Source organism: Arachis ipaensis, chromosome B08, assembly GCF_000816755.2.
Source record: "Arachis ipaensis cultivar K30076 chromosome B08, Araip1.1, whole genome shotgun sequence".
Lineage (NCBI taxonomy): Eukaryota > Viridiplantae > Streptophyta > Magnoliopsida > Fabales > Fabaceae > Arachis > Arachis ipaensis.
In genome coordinates this window covers 9,251,109-9,276,202 of record NC_029792.2, presented here as the reverse complement: position 1 = coordinate 9,276,202, position 25,094 = coordinate 9,251,109, and the positions used below count along the sequence as shown (strand labels likewise).

The 25,094-nt window shown below is 32.3% G+C and overlaps 1 protein-coding gene and 1 long non-coding RNA gene across 3 annotated transcripts; both read left to right on the top strand.

Moving 5' to 3' along the window:
* Nucleotides 1,228-10,138, top strand: LOC107612635 ((R,S)-reticuline 7-O-methyltransferase). 2 transcript variants are annotated; one of them, XM_016314329.2, is made up of 7 exons: nt 1,228-1,560; nt 1,717-1,812; nt 2,784-2,923; nt 5,517-5,846; nt 8,486-8,922; nt 9,142-9,472; nt 9,550-10,138. In XM_016314329.2, exons 4-7 carry the CDS (start codon nt 5,802-5,804, stop codon nt 9,844-9,846), a joined length of 1,110 nt encoding a protein of 369 aa, XP_016169815.1. In that variant the 5' UTR covers nt 1,228-1,560; nt 1,717-1,812; nt 2,784-2,923; nt 5,517-5,801; the 3' UTR covers nt 9,847-10,138. The 2 variants fall into 2 exon arrangements, with proteins under 2 accessions (XP_016169815.1, XP_020964486.1); XM_021108827.1 differs by lacking the exons at nt 1,228-1,560; nt 1,717-1,812; nt 2,784-2,923; nt 5,517-5,846 and having other exon boundaries at nt 8,408-8,922.
* LOC110265976 lies at nt 15,455-15,824 on the top strand. The gene is made up of 2 exons (XR_002352706.1): nt 15,455-15,557; nt 15,640-15,824. It is a non-coding gene; the product is annotated as an uncharacterized LOC110265976 (long non-coding RNA).

Sequence of the window (25,094 nt, the reverse complement as noted above, 5' to 3'; positions counted from 1 at the left end):
TTTTTCTAGCTGGGTCTGATCTTGAATATAGCTCGATCGTTCATGTTGTTTGTGATGCTCAAGGGTAAATACGGTAATCCAGGTTTCTTGGAAGATGACTTTGTTGGTTGTGTGAGCAACATGTGTATCTATCTCTTCAACGACGATCTTATAGCCATGCAAATGAGACCCTTGACCAGTGGATTTCCTATTTTATCCCTGATATGATGCCGCTTAAGTCAAGTGGCCTATCCACTTTGTCAGTGGATCTTGAAATTTTATTAGATAATGAAGTTCGTCGCACATAATTTCATTTCCTCTCTCCCATGTTTATATGAATTGACCACCCCTAAGAAGAATAGATATTTTGAAATTTCCAGGGTTTTGCGTGCACTTTTGTAGTATAAAGTATGAATTAATAATAAGAGATTTAATTATAAGTTTGTGTGATAAAGATACTAAAATAATTAAGAATTTGTTTATATTCTCGCTTAATAAATAAAAGATAGGTTTAATAGGACAAAAGGTCCACTATTAAAGTGGTCTTTTACGGTAAATTTTGATTTTTTAAAGAGGTTAGACATCAATAAAGAGGATTAGTTCTATTTGATTCAAATAAATAACTGATTTAGATATTTTTTTACTATGTTTAGAAGAAAGATTTTAACAGATTTTTAAAATAAAAAAATAGTTAATATGTCATTAATAAAAATAAATCAAAAATTAATATAATATATTTTTATTAATCTCAAAAATATAATTAATATAATTAAAATTTTAAAAATAATTTTGGCACACGGACATCAATCTTACCTCGTGGCTTATAGGGCTTAACTCAAAGTAAATAGATAACCATTATAAAAATAATAACAAAAAATGTACATCAAAGCTATATCAGATGTTAGTGTTAATTAGCGAAGGAAAGAAGTTCACTCGAAAGAGAGGGAACTAATTAAGGTTATAAACTTATAATAAGATGTGGCCATGATCTTATTCCTAGTCCTACCTAGGGGTGAATGTGAAATGTGAAGAGCATGATTCATATCTTATCCTCTCATACACAGTGGACACGTAGGATTCTATTTGCAACTTGACAACGCATGCTTGCGTGGATCTTAGGATGAAAATCATCATTTTATTTATTAATTTAATATTTATGCATGTACATTAGTACGTTACAGCTGTATTGCAACTACCTGCGCCGCTATCTTCCTAATGCTATTGGTCTCAACTTGTCATATAGATAGACACATAATCAGATTTTCTTTTTAATTTAAAAATTAATTTTATGGACCGCACTAATGATAAAAATCAATTCATATCATCAATTGTGTTGTGATATGCTTTGTTTCGAAACTGTTCCATTTCGTGCATTACCTGAATACCTGTTCTGTGTTTTGTGTCGTACCTTATTTTAATATAATATAATATATGCAAAGGTGCAATTGTGAGTAATTAAGTGTAAGAGAATATATGGGACTTTCTAGCACCTGCTTGCAGCATCTCAATGGTTCACAAGGTTCGGCATGGCACCTACTAGACAAGTCTTCAAGCCCAGATCTCCATCATTATCTAATTCCGGTAAGCTATTATTATTTATTCTTGATAAATTATTATTATTACACCATGTTGGTATAATTTTCTATGGCTAATTAAAAAAAGAAAATAAAAAGAGTTCCATTTCATGTTTCCTTGCAATTGTTGGTGTTCTAACATGGTGTATCCATTGTTCTTTAGTATGGCTGAGGAGGTAATCTGTAATCTCCGGCTTGTGAACTAAGATGATGAATATAATTAACAGCAAGTTACCAGTCATAAGTTCTGCTAATTAAGGTAATTAGTGATGCTTTCCAGTAGGTTAATTATTTAGCTCATTCATGCTTTGTTTTCTTTAATTTGCTTTCTCTTCTTTGTTAAGTGAAGTGTAAGTGTGTATAACATTATGATTATTGTTGAACTACTTGATAAATTTATCCCCGTTATTTTATGTTTCTTGGTAATAAACAAACTCATAATAACAATTGAGGGTAATTTAGAGATAATATGTAATATAAGAATAATATTATCGATTAAAAAGCTACAAAATTCACTCTAACTTGTGATATCATACCATATTCGTGTTCTTTTGCGAACCTTAATTAGCTTCAGCACCTGAGAAAGCCTTTTCAATTTTCAATCTTATTTGGTTTCTTGTTTTTTCGTTTTTTCAAAGAAGAAAAACAATGGAAAAAACGTGAAACGGTCCAAAATCCCAAAAAAGAATAGACAATATGTATATAGACACCATGATATACTGATTCACAAAAGCTAACCAACTTAGATTGGTTTAGTGAGTAGTTTATTAGTTCGTTTAAGTAAGTGTTGGAGATTTGAATCCTACTTTGTATATGGAATAACTCATTGATCAATAGTAAACCATTAAATGGAGTTTAGATCTACGATAAATTAATTCTTGATATGGTTTGGAAAATAACGTGAGAAAGTGGGAAAAAAAAAAAAACTTTATAGCTTATAATAGCAAAACTTATAACTTGAAATGAGCCACTTTCTTAACCTTTTGATTCTTTTTTGTTATACACAGATTTTATAATCTAATTGTTTAATACTTTAATTTTCTTAAGTCTGATGAATGCTGAAAGTGATATTCCTTTGGGTAATAAGTATGTTGATATTTTCGACTTGCTGAAAACTCTTATAGTCACCCCCAAACAAAAAAAAATCTTATTTCTTCCATTTCGAATTTAACATTTTTTGTATTGCTTTAATTTTGGTCACGACTAATGCTATTTTGTGTACCAAAGCAGGTCCTAAGGCCCGGTTACTGTGCCGTCTGAAAATGCTTCATCAGAATGGATTGGGTATCATTGCAACCACACAAATGGGCTCAATTGGGCTCGTCTGGGCTTAGAATGGGCTGAGAGGATCTAGACCCAACTTCTTTTAGGTAAGGTTTTTATTTATTTATTTATTTATTTATTTAGTTATTTATTTTCAATTTTTGTCTTGTTGTTTTCTTTGGGGAGAACGAACACGCGTTAGATAGAAGCAGAACGAAAGCTAGTTTGTGAGATATGAAATTATGAGTTTGGATTGTGTCACTTTCCACTGAGTTCAATAATATCACAAGAAATTGTGGCTCAAATTCAAGAGCATTAAAGCTGCTTTTCATTATTGATGTTGTACCAAACAAACCAACAAAACAAATAAGACATGTGTTAGGTTCAGAGACTTAAGGATTTAGGAACACACACGACGATTAATGTGTAATTTTTTGTATATAAATAAGATGAGCTGATTTTAGAGTAAACGGTATTAACAAATGTTAATATTCACATGTAGTTATGTAAATGTGAAATTGATAATTAAGAACAGTTAGATCATTTGACAGGTTTAACTAAATTGTTATTTATTTATTTTTAATTATCAACTTCATATGAAAATTTTTTATCATTAACAAAACAGATCTCAAAAGAACAAAAATCCTTTTGTAGCCTCTTATAAGGTTATAATATCCAACCAAGATTACTTTGTTAAATGTCCAATAATCTTTTAGAGTCATTTGGAAAAAGTTTAATATTTTACTGATAATGACAACTTAAAGTATGAATAGTTGTGACTGTTTGATAGGACCATATAAGACACAATAATAGAAGCCATTGATCCAAAAGTTTTTTTAATTAAAAAATAATTTCATTCATAAAAATAATCAACGATAGAGAAAATTTTAAATTTAAATCTAGAAGAGGACATGAATATTATTCTATATGTTGAATTATATACCGAGTCTAAACACAATATTCGATTACAAAAGAATATTAATAAATAAAAACGGAGACAAATTTGATGAGCTCTTTTTGTTTTTAGATCTACACCAAATGTGTTGTAACATAATGTTTTTCTTCCCTCCAAATAGATCTAAACACATTTTTTCTAATCTGAACATATTTTTATGGAGAAATTTTTTTTTTCAATATATCTTTCTTAGATCTATGTCAATATATCCAAAATATTCATAAAATAGAACAAGTACTCCACAAAAGAGAAGAAACAAACTACAAAGAGAATTACTGAGATCTACATTTCAGAAAACCAAAAACCAGTAACCAGAAAAAGTACGAAAGGTAAAGTAGGATGAAGGAAAAAGGGAAAGCTAGAGTGCCTGAGAAAAGAGGAGGGAAAAAAAAAGGAGAGAAAGAGGTCACCAGTTGTCTTGTAAGGTTGAATCTAAACAAGAGCGACCGATTTTAACGACCAACAAAATTGGTGGCTAATAGCGACTGATTTGGTGACCGATATAAAATTTATAATAATAAAAAAAGTTAGTCATTAATTAATTTCGTTCAACGACTAACAAAATTGGCCACTAATGATAACCGATTTGGGGACTGATAGGTCTTCTCTATGACTTGAATAAAGTTAGTTGCTAAAATTAGTTGCTAACCGTGAGCGACCGAAGTTGATTGCTATTTCTAATTTAGTGATCAAGGTTTTAGCGACCACCAAAATCAATCGATAAATTAGTCGTTATTCCTGTGATATTTTGTAGTGCAGCTTCAACTTTTTCTAGCCATGGAAGAGAAAAAAAGGTTGGAATTTTTAAAACACATTTATTTTCAAAGTTTGGTCTAAGTAATAATTTTTAAAACGCATTTATTTTCAAAGTTTGATCCAAAAGTTGATTGGTTACTCACTTTTCACTCTCAGCCCTGATTAGTAATAAGAGGTATTTGTATTAAAAGTATTTCATTTTATTTTTGGTAAATTAAACTTCAATCTGTATAGTAGAGTGTCCCCATATATATATTCCCCTTACATTCAGTTAGTAATGATATCATCATCAATTTTATAGGAAATCATGAAAGGAAAGATGAACTTAAATAGTACCATGTCACAGAAACAAACGAAGTAGAATAGTCCAAGCTAGCTATTAGCCAATGGGGATTAGACATTATTGTTGCATGGTGACATACCCATTTTTGTTGGCATTGGATGTGCCCATCACTTTCCACTTATTATTTTTACTTTTTTTTTTTTTTAATTCTAATGTATCTAATATCACTCAAATGGTGAATCATTTTGATTTCCACCAATTTTAATAAGTAAAAATATTTTATTCAGGCATCAAATTAAAACTCTATTCAATATAAGAATATTTCGTGTATATCAAAAATCAATTACCGAATTATAAATAAATGTATTATTTTATATTTTAACATATATTTTACACAACTACGATTACGACTGTTACAAAGTCATAAATGCATAGTTGATTTCAATAATATAACACACTAATAAAGTATACCAAGAAGTGTGGTTCAAATTCATGAAAGCTTCCCTTCATATATATACATTATTCACATCTCTCCTATCTTTATTAAAAAAGATAATTATTCACATGCCCTATTATAGTAGTAGCAACATGAGGAGTTGCAAAATTATTAACATGCAAAGCAAGCAGTAATTAAATTAAAGGTGTTTCCCATCTCCACCACACAAATGTTGTTCTAACACTTGATCATATCTGCTCAATAATGCAGGTGTGGGATCTCTGGTGCTGTGACATTCAACCAATCAGAGAATGCAACGTTCCAAAACATCAATTCAGCTTCACATGTCTTGGTGCTACCTCATCACCTTTATTTATTGCCCACTTATTTCCCTCTAACCAATCCAACACCAACACCAAGAACCAGTGTGTTAGTGTAGTAGTAACTATAGTTGCTTGCTCTGAGATTTGAGAACTGAGAAGGAAGCTGAAATAGCAGCTATTTTGGTTTAGGCCCTTGTGTTTTTTTTTTCTTTTTGCAGAAACACATACATACATGGAGACTGTTATTTCCAACCAATCCCCACCAACTATCCTCAAGGTATCTATATACAGAGTCAGAGCCCCATCAACATATACTTAACTAACTTCCAATACATTATTATATATTCTGCTTATCAATTAATTTTATATGGTTTTATGTTTTTGCAGAGAATATATAGCTTTACTTTTATGATAATATATATGATCTGTTTTAAGCTAAGATTGCAATACATATGGATTTAATTTCTAATAATTGAGACATTAAAATATGATATGATATTCCAATTGGTACCAAATTTGTCAGTAACAACTCTTTTGGGGAGTTCTACTATTTGAAGTTGAAATTAAGTTTTTTGGTCTATATAAAGCATTCTCAGGAAAAGACTAATAGCATGTTTTGAAAGCCAAATATTATTTATTATTATTATTTTTAAAAGATAGAGCCATTTTGATACACATAAAGGAGCCATGTTGTTTTCCTATATCCTAGTTGACAAGTTTTGATAGATTTCATGAAATTCTCTCCTTTTTTTTTTAAATAAATTTTGAATAATCATCGTATATACCATCCTCTTCTCATGCTGTTACATTATATAATTACTCATCATATTCCAGTAAGATTTTGTGGCCACTGGATGGACTAAAACATTTACAGTGATGCTACTACCATGCCTTCTCTGTTCGACTTCAGTAGCTAGTAGCTACCTTTTCATGTTATTATTACTCAACATTTGTAAATAATTGTAATGCAAACAGGGTTTCATTGAACTGTAAATTATATTTAATTCATTGTTTTGGGGGCTAAAGGGTTAAAGTTCTTTCTTCTTAGTTGATGTATGTAGTTAGTTATAATAATTTTGACAGCTTTATATTATGTAACTCTGTCAAGTAACTTTTAGTTTATGTGAAAACCACTCTCACGTTTGATTTATTCATCATTTCTTGGAATATACGTTTAGAATTTCTTGGTTTTACTTTGAATCTGATGTGGAATTACTGGATTGAGAGGATTAAAATTTTGTTTTCTAAAACCAACCAAAAGAGTAGTAGTGTTATGGTTTTTCGATGTTAAGGATTTTATGAAAATATTGTGTTTGTAGTAGGAATAATAAATTATTTTGCTGCTTAAAAATGTTGATAGTAATATAACTCATGAGTTTGATTTTCAACAAAATAAGATCTTTTTTTGTTCCTTTGGACATTTACACCTGTTTAATTAGTAATTCATATACTGTTACTCATAATAAAAATACTTCAAGGGTTATATTTTTTATAATTAAAAAAAAAAGTATTTTTCAACACAGCATGGTTTTGCTCTTAAAAAAGGTAGCCATGCACAAGAAAATATATATTTTTTAATTTTTTATACATCTTTTCTTTTGATATAAAAAATGATAATTAAAAATTAAAAGAAGATAAAAAAATGTTTTTTATATTATAAAAATAAGATATTTAATAGTATATTGAAATGCAGTATAAATATGGTTTCTGGCATAGACCATCATTTAAACAGTTTGGTCTATTACTGAAAAGTGTGATTTATGGTTAAAAAGTTATTCTTTTAAGTAAAAGCCACACTTTCCAAAGGTAGCTTTAGAGCTTATTATAGTTTTTAATTAAATTTCAATGAGATTCAATTTTCTTTTGATGATTAAGTGTTGGCCAAAATTTAGCAAAAGTGCTGACCCCTAGCACTCTTCGAATTTCAATATGGGATGTCATAATTATTACTTGTGGTATTTCTTTTTGCCTTAATTTTTTATTTTATGTTCACCTGTGTACCATAATGATATGTTAGGGAGAATAAAACTTGTGGTTATTTAATCGTTTTACATTAAAAAAATAATTATAACACATCTGAACATTCATATGCAATTATCTTTATATAAAATTGATAGTTGAAAATTGTTAAATAAAAATTTAGTTAAATATATTAAATTATCTAATCATTTTCAACTAGTAGTTTTATGAGTTTTTACCTATAATAAATATATCATCTTATTGTAAAACCTCCTTTATGAAATTAAATGCCATTTTCCCTCTTAACAAAGGATAGTTGGAGAGAAAGGCAAAGGCGGCAAACTAGATACACAGCAAAATTAAAGATAGAACATAGAACATTAATTGGTAACACGGAAACAAACTAAGTTTGAGTTTCCCTTAATGCTGTGCTTGATGATATGGTGGACACTAGACATTGGAAAATACTATTTTCTTCCTCTCATTTATGGTGTATTATATATAAGTTAATTATCGAAGGTGAACTTTTAAATACCATAACAATTATCTTCTTTTAATATCTTCTTTCTCTACAAAAATTGATCAGTAAATAACAAAATATAATCGACTTACAATTTTTTTTCCCTTAAGTTATACAATCATCTAATCATGAATTACTACATCAGCAAAAGTAAATAATTTTCAAACTTACTACTTAAAAGGTTATCTAAATATATGAATTTAACTGGACGACCTTGTAAAATTGTTCGCTCTCTATTTCAACTGTCAGCGTCTGTAGCAAATGTTATTATAGTATTCACAAATTCATGCATTATAACCAAGGAGACACCTTAATTAAAAATTTGAAAAATATATGAGTTAGCAGTATGGTATATATAGAATAGAAATTAAGGCATGCATGCAAATGTGCATTTACGTAACAAGAATGTTAAGTTGAAGGTGTTGTTGAAATTACAGAGTGTGAAGGACAAAGAGGAGGAGGAATCATTGCTTGGACAAGCGGAGATATGGAAGTACATGACATGCTTTACCGACTCCTTTGCCCTAAAATGCGCCGTTGAACTCCGCATCGCCGACATCATAGACCGCTACGGCAAGCCCCTCTCCCTCTCCAAGATCATCGACAACATCGAGGACGCCCCGTCCCCGGACGCCTCTCTCCTCCTCCGCATCATGAGAGTCCTTGTCCGCAAGAAGATCTTCTCCGCCGCCAAGTCCGACAACGGAGAGATCCTCTACGGCCTGACACGCGCTTCCAAGTGGATCCTACAAGACACCAAGATGACCCTCGCACCAATGTTGCTCTTAGAGAATCACCCTCTTCACCTCAACCCTGCACACTTCATCAGTGATATCATCAGGGAAGGAACTGACAAGGGAACCGCCTTCTTCAGGTCAGGGATCCAAAACTTTCTTCTTCTTTTTTGTGAACAAGATTAGCAGATTTTTTAGCCATAATTTGTTTATAGGTGAGAGTGAGTTAAATAACAATTTAGTCAAACTTGTGAAATTATTTAACGGAAAGTTTTGATTAGCTATGATTGTGGCTAATAGAAAACATCTGCGATGAAAATTTTAATTGCTAATATTTTCTGAATCTGTGATTGGTTAAGGTGCCATGGACACGAGCAATTCGACTTGACCGGATTGGACCCAGAGTACAACAAGTTGTTCAACGAAGGTATGGTGTGCACGGCAAGGATGGTGATAAAGGCTGTGATCGAAGGGTACAAAGAAGGATTCAACAAGATTGAGTCACTAGTTGATGTGGGTGGTGGACTTGGTGGTTCACTCTCTGAAATTGTGAGGGCTTACCCTCACATCAAGGGTATCAACTTCGACTTGCCGCATGTTGTTGCCACCGCCCCTCAGTACGACGGGATCACTCACGTTGGAGGTGACATGTTCGTCTCTGTTCCCAAAGCCGATGCCATTTACATGAAGGTATATAGATATATATGTGGTTACTATTTTCATGTGAAAATGATAATGATAACTGAGAATATGTATTTTGGAAACAGTGGATTCTGCATGATTGGAGTGACCAACACTGCATAAAGATCTTGAAGAACTGTAGGAAGGCAATACCAGAGAACGGGAAGGTGATAATTGTGGACCATGTTCTGCAGCCAGAAGGAAACGATCTATTCGACGACACCGGCTTCGCTTTCGACATGATGCTTCTTGCACACAATGCCGGAGGAAAGGAAAGGACTGAGGAGAATTGGAAATGGCTGTTTGCTGAAACTGGATTCCCTCGTTACAACATCATCAAGATCAAGGCCCTTCCATCCATCATTGAGGCCTTCCCAAATTAATCATGGTTGCTTGCTTGTGTGCTACTTACTATCTTTTCATTTGGTGTGGTTTTGATTAACGGCAATGAGCTTTGCAGTTTGCACTATGTTATTATTATCTGTGCAATGCAACTCTGTTATCTTGTATCACAAGTTTGAATAAGAACACATCCATCCACTTTTGCTTGAGCTTGGATTTTATGGACTGATTGATCATCATCAGATCCATTAAGTTAGCCAGCTTTGTGGGGTGTGAATTTATGTGAAGAATCTATTGCTGTTAATTATTGAATAACAATTAATTGGTGTGCAACTTTTTCTTTTATCTCCTATTCTGTTTATGTCAGAGGAAGTCTACAAGAAAAACTTCAAATATGAGCAGATTGGCCTTTTAAATGACTCCATGATGAGCTAAGAAATTGGGACCAAAATGACATATAAATAAAGAGGAAGTACAAGGAGCCAATATATGTGTAGTACAATGTATATAATGGGGTTAATTTTAAATTAGAGTAAAGTATCAATTTTGTCCCCAACGTTTGGGTAAATCCTATTTATGTCCTTAACGTTTAAATCATCCTATTTGTATTCTTAAGGTTTATAAAAGTGATTCAATATTATCCTGCTATCAATTATACATCATGAACGCTTTAGTTTGAGTTTTAAAAATATCTTCTTGAAATTAAAATACAAATGTTTGAGATAGAATCGATGATCTACTCCGAAAAATAGCTCATCAAATGTTGAAACTAATTCCTACAACATTTACATAATTCACTTTTCTAGGGATATAATTGAATCAAAATGCAAATAGTGGGTATAATATTAAAATCGAATATATCCAAGTGAGACCTAATTCAGAATGAATACATCCAAGTGAGAATAATTGAAAAATATAATCTGATTTGTTAGTATAATTGATAGTAGGATAACATTGAATCACTTTTATAAACGTTAAGGATACAAATAGGACGACGATTTAAACGTTAGGGACACAAATAAGACTTACCCCAAACGTTGGGGACAAAAATGATACTTTACTCTTTAAATTAAAATTAAATTATGGACAATTAATTAATTAAATTAAAATTAAATTAATATCAAATGTTTATTATCCGTGGTACTCGGATGGTTATTCTAGATAGTATGAGTGTATTGTATTTGATAAATTAGTAATATTTTACCATGGATGTTCGAATCTGTACGATAGCGGATGGTTACTTCTTGTATTGGGCTAAAGATTCAGCCTATTGTACACATTGTATACTTCCTCCATTGGCTCCCTAGCGGGATTCATAAATAAATTGTATTTTGTCACCTGATATTATTGTCTAAGTTAATATGATAAATGTCACTAATAGAATAAGATAAGATTCTGAAAACAAGATATAAGGCTGTGTTTGGTTGTTGTCTCAACATAAACGAGACATAGACATAGATACACAAGAGTACATAGACATAAGAAGACACTAATTTCATATTCTGTTTGGTAAGTTAGACATGACAAAAAATTATAAAAAAATTAGTGTTTCAAGTTAAAAATTAGTGTCTCAATATTGTATAGAGACACAAAATACATGTTTTTAATGGGTGCTTGACATCCATACATGTACTCCTGTGTACTCCCGTGTTTATGTTTGTATGGATATGTATACCAAAAACAAACGCTGCCTAAAGGATAGAAACACAAAATTTGGTGTTCTTGTATTCTGTTTGGTGATAAATTAGAATAAATTATGAAAATCCAATTTATTCTTATTTTTTTCATTTAAAAAATTTGAGACAAAAAAATATAATTATAAAAAATTAACAAGAATAATAAAAGAAAAAATAAAAAATAATTTGTCCCTTGTTAGTATTTTTGTGTCCTACATGTTAAGATGAACTCAAAATACATTAATTTAATGTCTCTGAATACATTACCTCTATTCATATCTCCTCTATCAAACACGATTTTGTGTTTTTGTATCCCTGTCTCGAGCCGAAACGGCTTGCGTCAGCTTCTGCACGTTGCTGATATCATTTACAAAGATCATGCGCGCCGGAATCAGCATACCGCTCGGCTTCTTTAACATCATGTTTACAGTTATTGGAGAGAAGGACTTCCCTGAGTTCTTGTTGGGATTGTTAGTCGGCGTTATTGTTCTCACGGTTTGTTTTACCCGTTTTAGGCGGCGGTTTCAGCCTCTGCTTCCAACACGTTGACCTCCTCCGCTGCCGATCAACCGATAAAATGGACGTGCCTTGTTGATGGATTTGATTGGTGCACGCGCACTCTTTTATAATATTTTCTTTCTAGTACTCTCTTATGGATATTATTATTCTTTATAGAATTCTTATTATTTTTTTGTATGAAATAATAATAGTAAAAGTATAGCGTACTAAAAAAGAGTACTAAGAGTACTACAAAATTCTATATAAAAACATCATAAAAAAATTTTTTAGATTTATTTCCATCACTATCAAGATAAATATTTAATTTTTATTATTTTTAGTATTCACTTTTCTAATTGTAATTCTTGTACTATATTTTAGTGTAATTTTTTTATAATATAGATTATGATCTCATTGAAAAAGACAAATTAAATAAAAAATTAATCATAGGTAATAATAAAATCATAAATGTTGAATTTCAAAATAATATTAAGAATAAGATTATTGAGAGTACTAGAATAAGAGTACGATGTAAAAAAAAATACTAAATTAACATTTTGATGTTAATACTTAAAATTTAAGAAAAATATAATATATATATTTAAAATTTATATTTTTTAATTTTAATTAAAAATATATTTTATTAATTTTGATATGTTATCTTTTTTAGTAAATAAATATTAATTCTATTATATAATTAATTAATAAGATCTAATATAAAGATTGCCAAATATAAATTACTTTAACACAAATTTACTTTTCGGGCCTGCTACACATACAAGCAAAAAGGCCTACAAGTCATACAAGCTCCCAGCCCATAATCATTGCACACGCGCACTGAATTACATTGAATAGTGCGTCATTTACACGCGCTCCACTAAAACGGTTGCACTTCGCGTAAACCGCTCCTTAATGGCGCACTCTTCCACTTCTCCAAGCCATTCGAAGAAAACACAACCGTTCCATTTTCGAGCAACATTCGAAACTGAAGATATAGAACTCATCGCGAAGATTGGAACATTCCATCAACACAACATAGAACTCTCGATCAAGAATCTCCAGAAAAAACAAAGTTATAATACTCAAGGTACGTTACGTTACTATTTTAGTCATCCTGTATATTTTCCATATTTCAAAATCGAAGAACTAGGTTTTACTGTTCTTCTACGTTGTTGTACGTTTTACTGTTCTTCTTGTTCTACGTCTCATTTTACAGTTTATAATGTTCTACTTGTTCTAGATTTTACTGTTATTCTTGGTTCTATGTTACATTGTTCTTCTTAGTTCTTCTAGGTGTTACTGTTCTTGTTGTTCTAGTTTTTCTGATAACTGATTTTTGGGGATATATTCCGTAGTTTGGTGGGTGTATATGGAGTAATTTGTTGGGTGTATATGGCATAATTTGTTGGATGTATATTTCTGAACTGATATACTGTAATAGTCAGCAGTTGCAACTGTTCTTATATTTGCTTGTCCATGGGTGTATATTGCTTGACCTTGTAATGTTGCTTGACCTTGTATATTATTGCATGTTTGAGTGATATCTGACTGATATATATGGGTGTATCTGAATCATATCTATGGGTGTATCTTACTGATATCTATGGGTGTATCTGACTCATATCTATGGGTGTATTTTTCATTTCAGAAAAAATGGCAGCGAGAAACCAAGCTAGAAAAATGTAAGAACAAATATATGTCTTAGATGAAATCAGTTTTATATAATAGAAATATATCTGACTATAATTTTGTTTTGTTTACAGCAAACCAAAGACCTTAAGTGTGCAACACATTTGTTAAGTGAGAAATTCAGAAACATGAGTGAGGAGAAGAAAACGATCGTTAGAAATTTGGGATTTGGTGGCTTGATGCACATCCCGCCACTAAGGGTGCATCACCAACTATTAAGGGAGTTGGCTAACAACTTCAAATTAGGGGAGAACAGACTGGAAACCGGCTACGGTTCTTTTAAAATAAGACCAAAAACAATAGGTGATGCACTTGGCATCAACGCATCAGGTAACTCGCTAAAAATTATAGGTGTATATTAACTGATAATTGGGTGTATTTAAATTGATGCTTGGGTGTATTTGAACTGATTTTCATACTATATTGTTTTCCTTTTTGTAGGAGATCTATTTCCTCAAAAAGTCAATTATAAGGATCTTTCTGAGAATGATAAAGAAATTTTTAGAAGATTTCAGGGTAAGACCCTCAAAAATCTTACAGATGAGATGATGGATATTGGCGTTGGTAACAAACAGGATCGCCTAATGTTCAAGAGGATTTTCATCCTCTATATACAGATGGCATTCCTTTTACCAACGACAATAAACAAAATCTCACCTGTGCACCTGGCCCCAATTTTTGAGATGGAACACCATAACAGAGCGAAACTGGGGAGGGCATGTTATGATCACTTATTATGATCATATTACACCATAAAACATAATACACCGAACATATTATGATCACTTAATATTATGTTTTGGGTGTATTTTATTTACCTGAATGCTGCTAACTAAAATTTCTAATGTTTCAGGGGATTGTAAAGATGGCGGAAACAAGAGAAAAAATGAAAAAAATAGAGAAAAAAAAACAAGAAATAAATAAAAAAATAAAAAAGGAAGGCAAGTTTAACATCGTCTTCGGAGGCAGAAACAATTGACAGTGACAATTCTACCTCTGAGTCTAAGACTCAAGAAGACTCAGAGGATTCACCAAGAAAAGAACCCAGCAAAAAAGAAAAAAAGTAAGTACCATACTTAGGTGTATTTTCTTTATCAAATTGGGTGTATTTTCTTTATCCAGTTGGGTGTATTTTGTTTATTAAGCTGGGTGTATTTTGTTTATTATATTGGGTGTATCTTTTGCATTGATTTGGGTGTATTTTATTCCTTTTAGTGTGTTTTTAAATAATGATTATTTGCCTTCTAGAATGGAGTTTAAAAAAAGAAAGAAGAATCAGGAGGATTCTGATTCAGAATCCGAATCAACTGATGAGTAATGTTCTGAAATTATTATTCCTTTTCTTTGGGTTTATTATCAAGATTTCATGTATTAACAGAGTGTCTCTTGTTAACTTATAGAAGCGAACAATCATCACTAGTGAAGAAGCAAATAACAAAGAAAAAGACACAGAGAACACCAAAAAAGTAAGCACTTCTTTAGATAGTATTTTGTGATAAAATTAATTTTTTATTTCTGATTCATACTTGTTTTTTCCACCCAGGACACAATCCAAAAAGAAAAAGGTTGTTGTTGAGGATTCATCTCCTGAGCAACCTCAATCCTATCATGGGTACAGTACTTTGTAAGCTATATTACCGTTTATCATCAAGATTATATTTGTTAACATGTTCTTTTATGAATGTACTGTCAGATCTGAAATAGGAAGTGAAGATCTAGATGAATTGTTAAGGGAAAATAATGAAAATTCTGCTGCACATGGGTATGTCTTGTTGGGGTGTATATTTCATATTTTAGCGTGTTTTCTTTGCTAATAATTGTTTCTTGTTTCGCAGGGAAAATGAAGCTGACCTGCGATTGACGGAAGGTCACTATGTCTCATCTGAAACGTAAGAAGCTTTATTTGATAAAATCTTGTTATCATGATTTAACTGTATGATATTTTTTCTGAATAACATGAACTCTATTTAGAATACCGGACGTAAACTTGGGAAGTGATAATCCTTCCTCTCAAGGACACACAGAACAAAGTAGCGTAAACAAACCAGCAGAGAGCATGTAACTTCTCTTTTAAATAACCATTACTTTTGTTCTTTTATTACCTTCTACTTCTAATTCTATATATATTTAGAAAAAAGCCCTTTATTGTTTTATTCGAGAAAAAAAATGGAGGAAAAAAAGCAAAAACTGCAAGTATGTAAGTTCTCAAAAAACAAAGCCTGTCTTTCTTTTGAATTGTTCGGGTGTATTTTTGACTTTCTTTGGGTGTATTTTAGGTTGAGTCTGGTTGAAGAGTCAGCCAGTGAGCCGGCTGATTCGAATATGATGGTTGTGAGGGAAGAGACACCGTTTGAAGGGCTTGCAATGTGAGTTTTTCAAGAATATTTCAACCTTATAACCTTTTTATTTTCAAAGGCATTGTTAACCTTTTATTTTTCTTCTTGTTTAGAGTTCCGATTCAAGTTTTTCTACCAGTGTCCCAAACAACCACTGTGCCGAAATTTGAAGAAACACCTGAGACAGAATATGAACCAACCCCTCTGCTACAAATTGAAGGAACTACAAAAACGTAAGAAATAGTATTGGGTGTATATTTGTTTACACTTTGGGTGTATATTGGGTTACAGTTTGGGTGTATATTGCCCCTAAATAGTTTTTTTATGTCATGATTAATTTTATGTGCCGTGCAGCACCCTGGAACCCCCCCAACAACTTGAAGAAAGCACACACACGCTTCCCCCAGCTCCATCTAAAATGTAAGTTCATCAGAGTAAAATCAATGTTTTGGTTATCATCCGTATATTCTTATTCTTATAATATGTTATACATGATCACGCAGTAATCCAGCCCCAGAAGACGCTGCTGCACTGATGATGATGGCACGGACAGCATCGTATGTTCCTAAAACTGATCCGATGCCATCATTCAGCCTTGGCTTCACTGATTTCAGCCAAGAAGAAACAACAACGCAGGAGGGAGCGTCAACGCAAGATGAACACAGGGCAAAAACTCCAGAAACTCCAAAACTGCTAGAACAATTAGAGGATCTGGTACATAAAATTGCAAGTGGTGGGGTGACAAAAAAGGAAAAAAGTCTGCAGATTCCAAAGGAGAGTGGGGCAGAGAGTTTCGAGAAGTTTGAAACTCCTGTCAGGCTGAATTTAAATACTACTGACATGAAACATAAATGCTACCACTGGGCTATACGAGTGAAGACCTACGCAGATGGACTAACTGATGAGTTTGACAACGTCTGCAGACTCCAAGCCCAAGATAGATACACTCTGTCAAAACTCCGTCTTGCATCACTCGCGCCTAAAACACATATAGAAGCTGAGGTAATATTACAACAACATTAATGTTTTTATCACCAAAATTAACTACAATCCTGAATGATGTAAAATTGATTTCGGCATCTTTTTCTAGATTGTCTCTGCCATGTGCTTCATCGTAAACCAACAAAATATTCAAAGGTTTCAAGAAGAAGTATATTGTCTCCCCCCTAATATTGTGGTAAGGGTTGCTTTAACGAATTTTGGGTGTATTTTCTGCATTCCTTAGGATGTATTTTTTTTCTTACATTGGGTGTAATCTGTTTACTCATTTGAGTGTATTTTCTGTATTCAATTGGGTGTCAGTTGTTTATTCATTTGGGTGTATTTTCTGGATTCATTTGGTTGTTCTCAATTTTTGCAGAACATGGCCCTTGCAAATCATCCACAGGGGGTATTCTTACAGCCTAAAAACAATAAGCCATTCAGGGTGGAAGACTACCCAATGTTCATACCCTTCTTGGACCTTCAAAAGTTAAAATAACATCGTTATGTAAGTTTTCATTTCTAAAACTACTTATTACCATTTTTTACTTATGTGCCAAATAAACTAAAACAGTGTTCAATCTGAACATATTTAAGATATTTGCACCTGTTTGCCATTCACATCATTGGTGGTTATGGTTCGCTGATACAACAAAGAGGAATTTTTATATAGTCGACCCATTACACAACAAATCTCCTTCTGATGCGAGAACTGTGCTGAATACATTTGTTGTAAGTTGGTTCTGTGTTCTGTATATATATATAGTTGGGTGTATTTCTGTTTAATATAAGGTGTAACTATTAACTACTTTGGGTGTATCCCTTTATTGAAATTATTCATGTATTACTGATTTGTTTTGTGTTTTAAGGGATACGTAATTTCACGAATTAAAGTATATGCTGGAGGAGAACCTCTGAAATCAAAGGACAAGGACAGGGAAATTGTAGCACCATACCTTCACATCTCGGGCCAAAAAACAAGGTATAAATCTTTCACTCTGAAAATTAAACTTTCCTATATGTAATTTATAATTTATTTTTTTGTTTTCAGCTATGACTGTGCTATCTACGTAATGAAGTGGCTTGAGATATTTGAGCCCGCAAACATTAAGAGGCGGAAGTATGAATGGGATAATTGGACCCAGGTAAATATGTTTAAAACTAAATAACTATGTATTACATTACTCAATTAACATTATTGATTAAACAGAATATTCTTTTTTACTGTAGAACGAGGTGGACCACTTTAGAGTAGAATATGATTCCCGGATTCTATTTCATGACATGAATCTAGACAAAGATGAAGCCATTAGGGGAAGTAATGCAATCAGACTCTCCAAGCCATCCTCGTTATTATTGAGTCCATATTGTCAGATAGATTCTCAGGATGTTGACACTGCTTAATGTAAATGTTATATAGTCTTGTAACAAATGGAAGACATGTTGTAAATATTTGATAATTATAATGCAGTTTATTGTGAAATTTCTTTCAATAATTAAACTCTGTTTGCTGTATTCAAAATGTATGAATTACAGGTACTATAATATGAAGGAAAACATCAATTCAAATATACACCCATAACCTGCCATTTTTTACACCCAAAGAAAGTTGAATATACACCTTGAAATCTATCCCCCCTGATGCTTTATCCCTAAAACCCTGAACCCTAAACACTTAAAACCTAAACCCTTACCCTCTAACCTGTAAACCCTAAAACCCTAAACCCTAATACCTAAAACCCTTAAACCGTTGTAAAAAAAAAAAGACAAACAATATTTTATAACATAAAAAACAAGATTCTGAAGTATATATATGTATCTATATGTAAAATGTGAATCACAAGAAAATTCACAAAAATACATCCAAAAGAACAGTGCTTTTACACCCATATTCTGTAACTATACACCCAAAGAGTTATCCCCTACTGCTGGTACCTTGAACTGATAATTCATAACATGTCCTTGATATTGGCTGGAATTTGAATGCACCACTGATGCAGCATCAAACAGGTTTATCTGAATATAACAAACTCACATATTAGCTAAACTATTAACGAGAAAAATAAACTCAATCACCACAAATTTAAAGAACATCACTTTTACCTCGCTTAAACCTTTTGTTTTCTTCTTCTTTGTGGCATTTGCAATCTGTTTGTCCAACTTTGAACCTAGCCTATTTTTTGGACGTCCTCTTGTTCAAATCCTTGGAGGGCTTTGAAGCTCGTTAACGGATTCCAAGTTGGCGTCTTCGTGAGATAAAGAAGATGTCCCCTTCCTTTTGGCTTTCGATGATTCCATCTCAGCCATGATGTTATCGTACGTACGGTGCAGAATTGCAGTCAGCTCCTCTGATTCGGATGCAAATTCGCAAATATTTTGCGAACGAAAAACTAATTGGTCAAACCTCTTGCTTCTTGGCTCCAACAGTGGCTCGTCGTGGCTGCTCTTGATGTGTGTGTGTCGCCTCTTTACCTTCTTACTCCATCGTTCCAGTATATATCTAGGTGACACTTGGCTTACTTGTTCAAAGCTTAACACGCTTAGTGCGTGACGACACAATATCCCTCTCGACTCGAATAATAAGCATTGGCATTTTACCTTGACTGCTACTGAGTCATAAGTAACCACAAACTTGTTGAATATTGAGCTGGAAACTTGTTCTCCAACATCGTATACTGAATAGCCTAGAGCGGAATTCGTTAATCTAGTGATGCAATTCGCCTTTCCTCTGAATTGCGCTTGGACTTTCCTAAACTTTGATGAGTATACACATTTTGAAACTGAGCTTCAATGGAGGATTTGGTTGCACACGGTATGACCGTATGAAAACCTGCAGCATCTGATTCTCTCTCTGCTTGCTCCCTGCTTCCGAGGCAATTATCGTATTGTTTGACGAATTGAATAAGCGAGCTATTCCGGGTAATAAACTTGTTAAAAAAATGAATGCATGCTCTCGCTCCTTTGTGTGCTTCTCATCCCTGCCCAGAAGTGGTGATCCAGATAGATTGGAACCCATATATGACGGTCTTCATAGAGATCTGCATAATACACCCAAACACAGACTATAAATACACCCAATAAAAATTAAATTTATACCTCTGCTGCAGATTTTAACCAAACACTACCTGAAAGCCACTTGTTGTCCACAAGACCAAAATTTAGCAGAAAATCATTCCAATTCCTATCAAATGATTCTTTGCTATGAGAGTTCCAAACAACTTGGCTCATTTCTTGTTCAATATCTGTATGTCCCTTGTACCCGTTTAATTTGCTTGGAATCTTCTTCATGATGTGCCAAATACACCAACGGTGAATTATTGTTGGCATACAGGCCTCTAAAGCCATTTTCATTGATGTGCATTGATCGGTGAGAAACCCTTTCGGAGCATTTTCTCCCATGCAATGAAGCCAACATTGAAATAACCATTTGAATGATTCAATTTCTTCGTTTTTCATCAAAGAGCATCCGAGAAGTGTTGACTGACCGTGGTGATTCACCCCGACAAAAGAACCACAAACCAAATTATACCTGAAATAAATTACCATAGTGCAGAATGGAAAATCAGTAGGTACACCCAACAAATGCTTTATATACACCCAAAAACAACCAATATACACCTCTGCTGTGGATTCATAAAAATACATTAATTTAGCATCATAAACAGGGACAGTTTGTTACCTGTTTGTATTGTAGGTGGTGTCAAATAAAATAACATCTCCGAAATACTCAAAGGCAGCTCTACTTCTTGCATCAGCCCAAAAATCCAACTTAATCGATTGATCCTCCTCGAGTTCAAGCTCAAAAAAGAAATTCTGATTCTTCTCTTTCATTCTTAACAAATATTTCCCGAATTCCTTTGCATCTTCTTGTTCGGAAACATTCCGCACTTCCCTGGTAATGTAATTTCTCACATCCTTTTCAATAAAATTTAACTCGCGGTGACCCCTGGCAGCCGCAACAAATGATTGGTAAGTTTTTCTTGGTCTTATACCAGCCTCCTCGTTATTCTCTATTGTACGACGAATGGACATGCTTAGTTCCCTGTGCTGTTTGAGCATCTCTGCTTTATTTGGACAACAAGGGTCTGAATGATCCAGCACAACCTTTGAAATGATCCAAGCACCGACATCCTTCAATGTGTGTATATAAATTCTTGCAGGACAGTTTAAACCGGCTGTCGGATTCGTCTTCTCGGTCGGAGATATTTTAGATTTCCATTTTCCCTCTCTGCTAGATATAATCAATTGATTCTTAATCTCGTTTCCCTTCCTATTTGTGCTCCGAACTCTTGTAGAAAAATCTGCAGCCTTGGCGTAGTTCCTGTAAAATTTTCCAGCATCTTCAAGGGTGGTAAAGGTCATTCCAACCTTCGGAACAAACTGGTCATCAACAACAGAGAGAGGCTGCAGAATACACCATGTCAAAATTTATAAATACACCCAATCATTGCTAATATAATACACCCGAACGGCAACAACTCAACTAAAATGACAATAAAAGTCATAAGCTGTAAATACACAGGCTGCAGAATACACCATGACAAAAAATAAAAATACACCCTATCATGTCTGATATAATACACCCGAACGACAACAACTCACCTAAAATAACACAAAAAACAATAAACTGTAAATAAACAGGCTGCAGAATACACCATGTCAAAAACTAAAAACGCACCTAATCATGTCTGATATAATACACCCGAATGACAACAACTCAGCTAAAATAACAGAAAAAGCCATAAACTGTAAATGCACCCACACTTTCCGAAAAAATACACCCAAAAAAGTTCTGATCTACACCCGAGCGTCTGCTATAAATTCAAGATAATTAATCAAAACTAATACATTACATTCAATCCACAGATTTATGATGACGTGTTAGTCTCACAGTCAATGTTCACGAATTATTCAGCTACACAATGCTATACAAATTACTGCAACAAAATTCAGATTAATCGTATGTAAATCAAACCTCAGAAACTTCGTTAGATTCAAATTCATAATCCACTTCGCCCTGATTCAGCTGACAATCTGAGGTTGAATCATCCATTATCTTCAAAACAAGTTCAAACTTTGATTTCAGAAAACAAAAAATCGAATAGAAAACGAAGCTGGAGTTACAAAGAAAGAAGAACGAGAAGAAGAAGAACGAGAAGAAGAAGAACGAGAAGAAGAACGAAAAACGAAATAAGGAGAACGAGCAAATCTAGAAATAAGGAGAACGAAGAAGGAAACAAATCTTTTAAATTTAGTAGTTATATATATGCGGGATATTTATATAGCGCGTATATTGGACGTAGACCTTGCAGCGCGTTTTTGGGGTTTATTCGTTAATTAACTTGTAAAGCATACAAGCCCTAATGGTTTGTATGCAGAGCTTTTCTGTTTACTTTTTATCAAATTCAAGTTTGCAAAATCAATTTTATACAAACTTCCGTTTACAAACTGTAATTCAAACACACACAAACACACACTTAGCTTGATTAGACTCCACCTAAATTTGTGGGTTAAATGATTGGTCGATTTAAACGCTCTTTATTTATGAGTTATAACTTTTTCAGTTTGAATTATTTATAATCAGTTAAATGGTTTACTTTTTTATTTTATTTTTTGACAAAAAATATTATTTTTAGATAAAAATTTTAAACAAATAATTTTTTTAGTTGATGGATTATATTTTTGAGTCAGAACAAGCAAAAATATTAGCAAAAAGTATTTTTTTTTTGAAAAATACAACACAAATTTTAACGGGTTGTCCGTTTAGCCAATAAACTAACACATTTCGCTTGAAATTTAAACAAATTCAATTTTAAATATTAAAATCCGATCCGTTTAAACAGATAAATAAAATGTTTAGACAAATTTAATTCATTTTAACAATTCTACTAACACGATAGTAATTCGTTATCCATGAATTTATTATACAATAATACTTTATCTCAATTAGCAAGAAAAAATGACATGAAATATTATGCTTTAATTCAATTAATTTCACTAAAAAATTAAGAGGGAATCTAGCCAACTCCTATCAACTCTTCTTGAACTAGACTCTAAAACTCATTTGACTACACAAGTATTATTTAAAATTAACTCCAAATGAACAAAATTAATCCTAACTAAGCCCCATTTGAATAAGAACACATCCATCTACCTTTGCTTGAGCTTGGATTTTATGGACTGATTGATCATCATCAGATCCATTAAGTCAGCCAGCTTTGTGGGGTGTGAATTTATGTGAAGAATAACAATTAATTGGTGTGCAACTTTTTTCTTTTATCTCCTATTCTATTTATGTCAGAGGAATTCTGTGCTACTAAGGTTAAAGTCTACAAGAAAAACTTCAAATATGAGCAAATTGGTATTTTAAATGAATAAATGACTCAATAGTGAGCTAAGATGAAAATGGGACCAAAATGACGTATAAATTAAAAAATATATATATACACAATGAAAATATTAAATAATGTGAATAATGGATATATTAAATGTTCAATTTACTAGTATACGAATGGTTATTCTAATATTAAGATTTAGGTGGATAATTTGAGGGTGTAATATATTTTTATTTTATTGGACTAATTTTAGAGCCCATTGTTCACAAAAGTCATTATCTACCTAGCAAAATTCATAAATAAATTTTATTTTATTAGACTAATTTTAGAGTCTATTGTTCATAAAAGCCATTGTTTACCTAGCAAAATCCATAAATAAATTGTATTTTACCGCTTGATATTATTATCTAAGTTAATATGACAAGTGTCACTAACAAAGACATAGGATTGTCAAACGGATCAATTTAATTTGATTAGATTCCACCTAAGTTTATGAGTTAAGTGATTAGTTCATTTAAATTCATTTTATTTGTAAATTATAACTTTTTTTAGTTTGAATTGTTTATGAATAGTAAGGCAAAAGTGTTAATTCTTTTTAAAAAATACAACACAAATTTTAACAAGCTGTCCGTTTAGCTAATAAATTAATTGGTTTCACTTAAAATTTAAACAAATTTATTTTTAAAGACTAAAATCTACCCCTTTAAACATATAAATGAAATATGCAGATAAATCTAGTTCATTTTAACGATCCTACTAACACGATATTAACTCGTTACCTATAAATTTATTGTACAATGATACTTTATCTCAATGAGCAAGAAAAAGTGGCGTGAAATATTACTCAATAGTCAATATCACTACTTTTAAATTGAATGACCTCTATCTCAATTCTCAAAACATATTATTTTTTTGGTATAGCCTGTATCTTTTCAGTAACTCTAATTCATTCTACGAGGTCTATTTTGTAGGGTTTAGATTAAATACAGTATGATCTATTTAAGTTGACACAATTTTTTGTTTGTGTTCTCGGATGAGTAATTTGGACGTAATTCGACTCTTGAGAGTCGATGCCGCACTGTCGTTTCCAATGTCGAGCTATGGACTTGAGGAGTCTGAGCTTTTCGTTCAGAGAGATATCACATCGTGGAGAGTGTGAATAAAGAGGAGTGTACCTGCAAAAGGCACTCTGATACTTAAATTTGTATTGTGAAATTTAATGTGTCATATGAGAATAAAATATCATATCTTTATAGGTGAGGTAGAATAGGTCGACTATGTTTCTATTGATCATCTATATCGAAGAAGTTATTAAAAATTAGCATGTTACAATATCTAATTGTACGTTTTTATTTTAGGCTATAATCCATTAAATCAAATTATAACTCATAATACCAAACTATAACGTATAATGTCGAGTTATGATTTTAGATTTATTACAACCATATCAATTTGTTTATATTTACATTAATATATGATTCGTTCTTCTTTCTTTCCCAATGAAATATTGTTGTTGGCCTTTCCTTCCTTGGAGAATGGTTAAAGAGAGATACCTCTTCCCCTCTTGAAGAAATTTGTTGTATAGGCAACAAAAAGATGACACATAGGATGGTACATCATACATATGTTACATGTGGTACATGATAAGAATTCTCCTGTTTATTTAAAAAAGATTTAATAATTCTGTTATTAGTATTTATATTTTTGATAAATTTATTATTAAATTCTTATACTTAAAAAAAATTTCAATTAAGTTCTTATACTATTTTTAATT